This window comes from Oculina patagonica, chromosome 14 (assembly GCF_052425735.1).
Source record: "Oculina patagonica isolate OP01 chromosome 14, crgOcupat, whole genome shotgun sequence".
Lineage (NCBI taxonomy): Eukaryota > Metazoa > Cnidaria > Anthozoa > Scleractinia > Oculinidae > Oculina > Oculina patagonica.
In genome coordinates this window covers 10819303-10829228 of record NC_135771.1, presented here as the reverse complement: position 1 = coordinate 10829228, position 9926 = coordinate 10819303, and the positions used below count along the sequence as shown (strand labels likewise).

Below are 9926 nucleotides of genomic sequence, written 5' to 3'. Positions count from 1 at the left end.
TAAGTTTGTTTCTTCCCAACTCGTTCCATTCTCGTCCCCATAGCCCTTTCGTTTCTCTTAGCCGGCTTGGAACGAGAAAACGGTGGGCTCTGTGTCCCCAGAGCCCTTCGTTTCCTTGTGCCAAGGCCCAGCCGGCTAAGAGAAACGAAAGGGCTATGGGGACGAGAATGAACTCGTACGAACTCCAGGCATGCATTTCTCAAAAGTCCCGAAAACTGTTTGGGTCCGAAAAGTGACCCACAAGGCTACCAAAAACACTTTCTCGTGTTTCTCAAAATGTCCGAGAATTTCGGGCCCGTAAAAATCACTCTACGAACGCCAGGAGCCTTCCAGGACAGAAAAAGATCACAGGTGAGGTTTTTAGTTCTTTTATTCACTTCATTTACAACATTTCGAAGAATAAGTAAATTTTTCTCCGAACGAATTTCAGATCCATACAAATTTTTATATAGTACACAACTCTTTTTGTAAGCGATGACGTCATGACGGCATCGCTTTATGTCACGAGGCGGTCGACCAGTTCTGTCCTTCTGTTGCGCGCGATCGACCGATCAATAGAACCGAATAGGACTTGGAACTAACTACAGGAATAAATGTTACGTCAACAGAGATCAAAAAGAAATCGAAATTGCTTTAACTAAAAATGGACTAACATATCTATTACCTACCATTCCGTTTTCCAAAACGTTTTATAAAAAAAGGTTTTGACTACCAAAAAATACTTTTTTAAAACACTTCCCATTTTATTGCAGCCGATAAATAGAGACCTATACTCAACTAAGACTTGCAGTCTTTTAAGAGGGTTTGAGATCATACATGTAAATACACAAAGATACACCATATACATGTAGCTTAGTTTAAATCAAAGTTCACAAGTTTGATCTCGCTGCTTGTGCCAAGCTTGTAGACCTCAACTATTGGAATGTCCTTTTCAACGAAACGATATTCATCAATGATTACCAACAGATTGTACCATTGGGTTGAAACACAGTCATTGTTTGAAGCTGAGGACTCCTGCTCTACCCTGAATTCATCACTAGACAGTGTTCCTAAAAATTTAAGGAGTTTTTCTTGTACTTGCCAATCAAGAGTCACTCCAAGAGCAGGAGAGGTAAGTAACCAAGCAACAGGGCAGTGCTCCTTTAAAATTTTTCCACTATCATCAGTTGGGGCTGACAAGGCTGTCATGGTGTGGTGAAATTGAGACAGGAAAGCCTCAAGGTCCAAAGCTACTGAACTTGACGAAAAGGGGAACTTCATATCCTAAAAAGTAAAAGAAGGATTAACAGGGTGACTCCTTGAGGGGGAAGCCTCGAGCCAGTGGCCCATACTCCAGAGCTTTTCCCAGTTTCAATAGCATTAAGGCGGTTCTACTCCCCCCTGGTGGGTGCTGTCCTCACGGGTGCCTCGTGCTGGCGGGGTCAGTGTGGTGCTTGCTTCGGCGGGTGAAGCCTGCATCAACCCGCCGGCTACGCAGCTATCACAGGGTACGCCCCAGCATTATTTCGCTGGTACCCATTTATAAAGCTGGGTGGGAGGGCATTATGTGTGCCCAGCAACACAGTGCCGGGCGGGGTCACCCGGAATGCTTGCTCCGGTCTGGCGTGCCCGCCTGGTCCTTTCTGTGACTTCTGGAACTGGGCCATAAAGGAAAATTGACTATAAAATGTTATTGAGAAGTCGTAAGTAAAATTGTAGAGAACATTTAAGAATAAATTTCATTTTTAATCTTCGCATAAAACCATTTTAGGCTAAAATTCTAAAACAGGTTCTTATTTTCAAAAAAGAAAAAAATAATCTTCTCAAAAATATAGAATTAAAAAATAAGTAAAGTTTTATTTTAAAGAAAGAAAAAGTAATTAAAATAAATTAATTATTTTGAAGAACAAATATACTATAAAAAATAGTAAGAAAAACCAGGTTCTTAGACGCGGGTTTTTACTGATGGCCACCTGATCCATAAATAAACTATTATAAAATGCATTGAAGCATTTACAATAAGCTAAACTAAAAAATCAACTTAAAACTTTGAGGCTGCCTGCAGAACTTCATCAAAAGTGAAGATTTGGCAAACGTCTATGTAGTGAAAATTAGTCGCTGAAGGGTCATGCTTGATCTCTTTCTTCAATTTTCCAGCTGGACTTTGGTTAATTTCGGCAGCTCCAAAATTTTAGTCCCTGGCTAAGTCTTATTGAGGGTTGAGCTGGTGGGAGAGTTCAGTTTTTTTAAAAGCTTTACATGTAAAGATTTCTCAGTTGTCTGAACGCGGGAAAATCCCAGAAAGGTTCTTGTTTCAGTGTGTGTTGTGAAATACTGATGGAAATGGTAGAACATGGTGATCAAATACCATGCTGGTTGGAGCTACCTGTCAGGGAAATTTGAACAAGTGACAAAGATAGTTCTGACCCTAAATATAAATCTACAGCATCCTTCAATAGAAACTGCAAGGTATTCTTTTCACCTGAGATTCAGATTCCTCGTGATAGCATTCTTTTTGTAATCCACACATAGTCCCTACAATGTAGTCATACAAGCCAACTATCTCAGTTTGAAGCACTGATACTGTTGCATTCTGCTGGAAGCCATACAAAATAGCAACCTTTCCACAAACATTATGATCCCCATCCTTATGTTCAGCATTCTTTCCATTTTTCCGCTTACTATGAAGAACTGACAACAGAGCCTCTAAGTTAAGATCTACTGTCAGAGATGTTGAAATTGGTGTGCTGTTATGATTTCCTTGCTTATACAAAGGTAAGGGTGTTATGGGATGCTCCTTGTAAAGTGATTCTTTCAAACTCTTCTGTTTTTCAATAGTTAAACCATCACAAAGCTGTCGGCCATTTGAAATATCTTTATACTCTATGTCATTGCCATATAAAGGCTTGGAAGCCAATGATTCTTCAGATTTTGCATTTTTCTCATCCTTCAAACACTGACCATCACCAGGAAACAAACTGTTGTCTTTGCTTTCTAAACCACCACCAATGCAGGCCTTGTTTTCAAAGCCATGCTGTAAATGGCAATCCGTGCTCAGCTTTGCACTGCTTTCAAAATTAGCTAGTTCATGCCCATGTGATTCTGAAAATGAGGTAACTTTGCGTTGCCATCAGAGTTGTATACTGCTTCAGTACTGTTAACTTCGCACAGTTCTTCAAAACTTGATTGCCGATCTAAACAGTCTGGGAAATGGTAACCTTCATTTTGCGGGGTTGAAACCTTGGAGACAACAGTGTTTTGATTTTTATCAGTTTCATAAGAGGTTGCTTTTATGTTTGGGGATTCGTGAAACGTGGCAGTGTCAGTGGAATCATTCTTTAAAGGCTCAGTATTTTCTAACTCTCGTTGCTCGTTTAAAACGGGTATTTTGTCTTCCCTGCAAGAATTCGCCGTGAGTGTTGTAATTGGTTCGTTCTTCGACGCGAAATTCGGAAGTAAAGACGACCTTGAAAGTTCATCCACTCCTGACGAAGCAACTTTCAAATCTTCTTCCGAACTCAAACGGCAATTAGCCGGATTCAAGCCGGTTCTTTCTGTTCTTGACGGGCACTGCACTGCCGTGCACTCCTTTGCTAAAGTCCACATTGCGTTCCCAAAACGATGACTTTGTGGAATAGATACCTCTACTTTGGGAAGAAAAGGGCTTAGAAGCCTCTTAGCTGCATCTAGGTCTGCAGAATCGACTTCCTTCTCATAGCCGCGACTATTACGCTGAAAATCAAGGAACGTAGCAGAGAACTGGCTTGTAGTTAAAGGAAAATCGAACCTTCGCCGCTCATCCGCCATCTTGAAAATGAGCTCACAGACTGTCAGCGTTGTTTTCAGTTGCGCATATTCAGTGGTACTCGCCCCAGTGCCATTCCGCCGTCCCAAGATTTTGACATGTTTTGGAAACATTCTCTAGATTTGTAAACACTTTAAAGCGAGTTTTCACGGCAGAAAACAGCCCTACAAATATGTTTGACGTTGCTTTGAAAAGTGCTGGAGCAACTATCGCCCTTGCAACATCATTTGATGAAAATTATCCACCAGAAAACATAATAGATGGGTAGGTACATGTAGATGTATTTTACGTTAGACGAAGAAGAGTTTTGAGCTTATAATTTCGACATACAACACGTAAGTTTTCGACAAAAAAAATTAAGCTCTTCATTTTTTTTCGACTGGGATATAAAGTAATAATGGAGTATGGATTTAACAAAGTCGTTATGTGATAACCTTCCAGAGATAATACTTTGTATTGTTGTCATAGTAACCATGGCAATTCCTTCTGTCCAATAAATTTAGGAAAAAATTTAGAAGATTGCCAAATTGAATGAGACTGGTAGGCCAAGTCCAGTTTTTGTGGCTCTTTGTATTTTTTATTATTAAGTACAATTGAACTTGAGGTAAGGGACACCTTGTACCTACACCTGTAGCCTAGTTGGGACGAGAGGACGGCTGACTTTTTAGACTACTCTCATATCCCAAATGATCGAATTAGCCCCGGGGCCACTTATTTAATTTTCTAAGGTAAAAAGGGGGCTCTAATTTGAGGGGAAGGGGGGGGGGTGCTTATTTGAAGGGGGCACTTATTTCATTTATCAACTTTCAGCCTTAAAATGACATGTCTTTATTTCTACTGAGCCCACACTGTAACATTCATAACATTCTTAATAAGGTGGCAAATTTAAAAATGGCCTCGTTATTCCAGGACCCTTCAAGGCAACAACAAGAGTTACATTCATTATAAATACCGTAACATCTTGTATATCATAGGTTCCGTAACTTGTTCCTTTTGGGGGAAGTTGGGGGGAGGGGGTGCTAATTCCAAGGGAGGCACTTATTCAATATTTTTAGTCTAAGGAGGAGCGCTAATTCAAGCAGGGTGCTTATTTGAAACTGGGCACTAATTCCAGCATTTACGGTAAGTGTAGTCTTCATCATGGTCCCAGTTGCGTACAAATACTGTATTTTTAACCTCCCATAGGAAGATGCCTCTCCAGCAGACACTCTTTTAGGTTCCAAATGTGTCTTCTGTACTTCCCATAAGTCATTAGAAAGAAATGTGAGTTTGTGATAAAGCTGTTATACCCTCAGCCACAAACTAAGCTATTACATGTAAAGTAATATCTTGATAATGGCTCTGTTTTTGCTTTGCAGAAGTCTTGATACATTCTGGCCAACTACAGGGATGTTTCCACAAGAATTTGTCATCAGTTTCAGTGCATTAATGAGCATAGGAAATATTAAACTCTTAAGTTCAAATGGTAAGGGGGCTTCATTCACTGCTAATAATATTACTATCTAGTTGCACACATTTTTATTTGTTTAATTTAGTTAGTCAAACAAGTGTTTCAAATTTTATACGGTTATAAAAATAAAGACCTGTCAAGCTACCGTAAAGTTCCGTGTATAACCCGCACCTTTTCCCTCTAAATTCAAGGCAAAAATCGGGGGTGCGGCTTATCTACGGAAACATCTCTGGTTGGAGTTTTCAAGGGCCTAATTAATATTCATAAAAAACTTCTCAAGATGTCATTGAATAAATAACAACCTGAAAACTTTGTTGTTCACTGCCTTTTAGTTCCTCTGCAAAACTGTTTGCAGTGAAGCCTGACCGTCACTTCGAATCATGTCTTTCCGCCGCGTGCGAGAAAGCACCAAGATAAACGCAAGTACTCACAAGGCAAATGGCCGACCGCTTCGCTTTTTTATTGACCTTCCCAACAAATGCATCTGCTGGATTAACAAACTCTTATTCTGCATGAAGTTTTGATCCTGTTGCGGGTAGCAGTTTCCAAGAATCTTGAAATAAAAACGTGGTTTCTTCGTTTCTTCCGAAGAAAGTGCCGCCATGTTTGATTTTATTGCCCAGACTCCTCTCTACATTTCAAAGCATTCATCATTCGCATACGATTCGAACGAATTACAAGTGTTTCAGGAGTGTTTAGAAGTGATAATCTCGAAAAAATGATATCAAGAGAGCATCCAAGTTTAAGATATTGTGAACTCAAACTAAAAAGGAGGTATGACAAGTGAAATTTCGCTTTTGTAAGACTTAATTTATATTAAACATTGCAACAACCGCCGTGTCAGTGTTTCGAAACCGTGCTTGTTTGCCCTTGTTTGTTTACCAATAGAACTTCACTTAAACTTCAAACTTTATGGACCGTATATTTTTTTCCAAAATTTGAGCTTCCAAATCGGGGGTGCGGCTTATCTATGGGTGCGGCTTATACACGGAACTTTACGGTAAAACAACAAAAGCCAGATTAAAAAACATATGAACAAGTGCTAGGCTATTACTTGTTTAAGTACTGCATTGTTGGAATAATAATTGTTAATAAGCAACATTTTCTTTGGCAGTTAAAGGCCTTTGCATAGAGAAAAGCACGAAAACAGAGCCAGTAGACTTTGAACCACTTGTGGATAAAGGTACTATTAATAAATGAAATACATTTTAATGTACATTTTTTTTATTAAAAACAATTCTCATAATTCATGGTATCAAAGTTAATTTTCCTGGCCATTTTGATGGTTTGTTCCCAGGGGGGTACTCTGGCTTGTAAATGATGGGGATGATCGAATGGAGGCAAAACTCAGGACCCCAAAAAATCCCTTAGTTTTCCGACATTACCCAAAAAAATCCCTGGACCAAAAATAACCCCCAAAAAAATCCCTTGTCAAATTACCCCTAAATTGCCAGGAGGGGCAAAAATATAACACAAAAAAGTCTTTAAAAATTGAACGCTGTGTTTGAATATTCATCATACCAAAAATAAGCCAAAAAAATCCCCTATTTAAATCAAGTCACCCTAAAAAATACTTGCCAAATTTTCCAACCCCAAAAAATCCTTCAATCATCCCCGTCATTTTCAAGCCGGAGTACCCCGCCTGGGGGTTTGTTGGGGCTGTCATCCACTAACCCACTAACACACTTACCCACTAAGGTGTAAACTTTAATAGTCAATTAATTAATTAATATCAAATAATTAATTATTCCTGCAGAGGGGGTAGAGGGTGGGGAGCACCTGACCATATGCCCTGGGTAAAACGTGGAGCATATCCATGTTACATATGAAGAACACAAACATTACTAGGGGTGGTGAATGGTCCTTCAAAAAAAGTGGGTCTCGCAAAATTTTAGCCAAATTTCAGGGGTCTCGTCGTCTCGAATTTTTCTGTGACGCCTTCTCGCAGTCTCGATTTCTTTTGCAAGGCTAAAAAGGTCTCGGGCTCGCAGAAAAGATATCAGTCTCGCCGCCTCGCAAAGTCTTGCATTTACTATTCGACACCCCTATTACTATATTTGTTTCAAAAAACCCTTTTCTCTCCTTGTGGTAGTATTCTTCCTAGAACAGGGAACTTTGCACTAAACGCATCCACAGAATATGAGTCTATGATACGTACTAGAACTCTCACAAACTTTGCGTGCTTTTTCGCTACAGTATGATTCTTGCTTATTATGTAGCCAGTGGACACATGCACAACTTGCATTGTATACATGTACTAAAAAACAATTGATATTATCACCTGTTTCAGAGTACGAACATACAGAAGGTCAAATGCAGAGGGATGAGATACAGGTACGTCTTTACAATGTTGTGTGAAAATATTCTAAAAATAATTGGGGATCACAACTTCCATTAAGGACGGTGCCTACTAATAACAAATTATTTTTGCCCGGCCGATGACTATACAAGAAATGTAGATGTCACCAAGGGCTACTAAAATTCAAAAAGAAAAAATTTTGGGGGTAGCCACGCAAATTTTCGAGATAATTAGGTTTGAAATCTGGAAAAAAGTGCTGACGTGGCATTTTAAAATAAAGTAAAACTGAATACAATTTCCTTGCAAATTCCATTTGAAATTGGTTTTTCATGAACAAAATCAACATTAAATATAACAATCTTTACCATAACTAACAAATAATGTCTTTGGAACTGCGTGATCCACGTTTTTGTTAACAAAATAATTGCGTTTGAGCCATTTTTGACTCTAGCAGCTCTCACTTACACGGCCAGAAAATCGGCCTAAATGTTTTTTTCACTTAATGAAAAATTAAACATGTGCTCTATAGACTTACCACTTACATTTTTTAAAATAAAAAGTAGGGGTCACCACGCGTTTTTTAAAAGTTATATCAGTTGTTTTCAGGTTCTATGAAATCGCTTTTGGGGTCTGTTACATTTTTCCTATCCCCTCCCTAGCGAGTTGAATATTTGAATCTCGCGCGTGCACTACGCCATTTGTCATGTTTAGCAGTTTGCGGGTAGCGTTTTAGCGCTTAGCAATTTGTTTTTAACTGTTAATGTGAGCCATTTTCAGTGGTTACTGATATGTTGCTTTTCCACTGTTCCTGGCTTAAGATATGTCCGTAAACTGGATTTCGTCACAGAGAAAACTTTCTTGATTTTTAGTCGCGTGCTTGTTCGCGTAGTTAAATTCGTCATTTTGAGCGAGCAAATTAATTAAAAGCGCGCGCGCCCAGTGTGATCGATGCATTGCGTGATGCGCAGAACAAGTGCGCAGTAACAACAGGAGGCACCGTCCTTAAGGGACAAAAAAAGGTAAATTCTGTGTCAATCCAAGTGGCCTATTCCACTGGAGCTTATGCTGGAACTTTCTGTAGCATTAAGCAACTAGAAGTATTTCTATTGATTTCAATGATAAATCAGTGGACTTTAGCAGGGTCTACGGGTACACATGTATGCATTTGTTTAATTCATGGACAAAGCCTTTAAGAACCCTACAGGCAATTTACACTTCCTGTGGTCTAACGGAAACCTTTAAAATTTTAGGTGGTTTTACTACACTGTTGTTCCTTATTATCACAGGACTTAATATTGCAATTTTTCTGACAAAAATCTGAAGTTAAAGACCAGTCAATAAAATTATTATTACAAAAATTTATGATAGGAAGTTTAATGCCCTGTTATGAACTGCTTTTATTAACTGTAATGTCAGTTTTACCATATAGTACATGGTTATTTGTGTTCAGGCTCCTTTTCTCCAAATCACCCAACAGAGAGAAGACATTGCAAATGCTGTCCTGTGTATATAATGTTGAGCTCTGTACCAAATGAACATGTTAACCTGTTTTATAAATTTATCTTTTGTTTTATGAAATATGGCTATTTATTCCGAGACTACCTCTTTGTTACATGTAAATGCAGATCAACATTTGAATAAATGAAAAATTTTTGAGAATGTTATTTTCTTTCTACTTAATTTGTTTGTAAGATCTTGAAATTTACCATTATTGGTATACTTACTTAATGTTTGGTCACCACATTGTCACTGGTTATAACAGAAGCTTTTGATCTAATCCCTGTCGACAATTTGTATGTCTGTTTGAGATGAGATGAGATGACAGTTTTTCAATGTCTTTTCTCTTCAGATTCCTGTTACTTCAGCTTCTCATCTGCGATTTCTGATCAAGAGTGGATTTGATCATTTTATTTCAATTCATAACGTCAGTGTTGATGGCACAGCGGTTCATTAGACACAAAAACACAGTCACGCAAACCAGTGTTAAATATTATTTATTCAAAGTAATTTATGTGTAGGAGAAGATTGTCCTATATTTTATTGACTTTTTTGTAGTTAGAGTTTCAATAGAAAAACCAAAAGTGATGGAATACTTGTACATGAAAGAAAAATTAATATTAGAATCAGTTAGCCTGAACTACTGGCATTTCTTGTGCTGTGGGGGGGGGGGGGGGAATGGTATGGGGGAGGGAGGGAGGGAGGCAGGATTCCCAAGGTAGCAGGAACCCCAGGGGTACTCAAAAAAGGTTTTATACGGGGAGGCTCTGCCCCGAGCTCTAACCCCTCATCCTTTTATATACCATTTTGACAGGAATAAGCAAATAGTACCCCTTTTGTATACCTTTCTCTGAAAAAAGGTACCCCTTTCACATACCTGAAAGGCATGGCATATA

At 38.8% G+C, this 9926-nt stretch overlaps 1 protein-coding gene and 1 pseudogene across 2 annotated transcripts; one reads left to right on the top strand and one right to left on the bottom strand.

The window, feature by feature from the left end:
* Positions 1 to 219: 219 nt before the first annotated feature.
* On the bottom strand, positions 220 to 3897 carry LOC144639127 (uncharacterized; annotated as a pseudogene). The gene is made up of 2 exons (XR_013568063.1): positions 2462 to 3897; positions 220 to 1263 (listed from the first exon to the last, which is right to left on the bottom strand). The product of XR_013568063.1 is annotated as an uncharacterized LOC144639127 (transcript).
* On the top strand, positions 3872 to 9670 carry LOC144637967 (intraflagellar transport protein 25 homolog). Its single transcript, XM_078497054.1, has 5 exons — positions 3872 to 4048; positions 5143 to 5249; positions 6349 to 6417; positions 7525 to 7568; positions 9383 to 9670. The coding sequence occupies exons 1-5, from the start codon at positions 3957 to 3959 to the stop codon at positions 9485 to 9487; spliced, it is 417 nt and encodes a 138-aa protein (XP_078353180.1). The 5' UTR covers positions 3872 to 3956; the 3' UTR covers positions 9488 to 9670.
* The last annotated feature ends 256 nt before the right edge of the window (positions 9671 to 9926 follow it).

Bases quoted from the DNA above. Each gene is read 5' to 3' on its own strand.
- LOC144637967 (XM_078497054.1), top strand. From the start codon at position 3,957: ATGTTTGACGTTGCTTTGAAAAGTGCTGGAGCAACTATCGCCCTTGCA. The intron at 4,049-5,142 runs GTAGGTACATGT...TTTGCTTTGCAG, and splicing joins CCAGAAAACATAATAGATGG to AAGTCTTGATACATTCTGGC. The intron at 7,569-9,382 runs GTACGTCTTTAC...TTTTCTCTTCAG, and splicing joins TGCAGAGGGATGAGATACAG to ATTCCTGTTACTTCAGCTTC.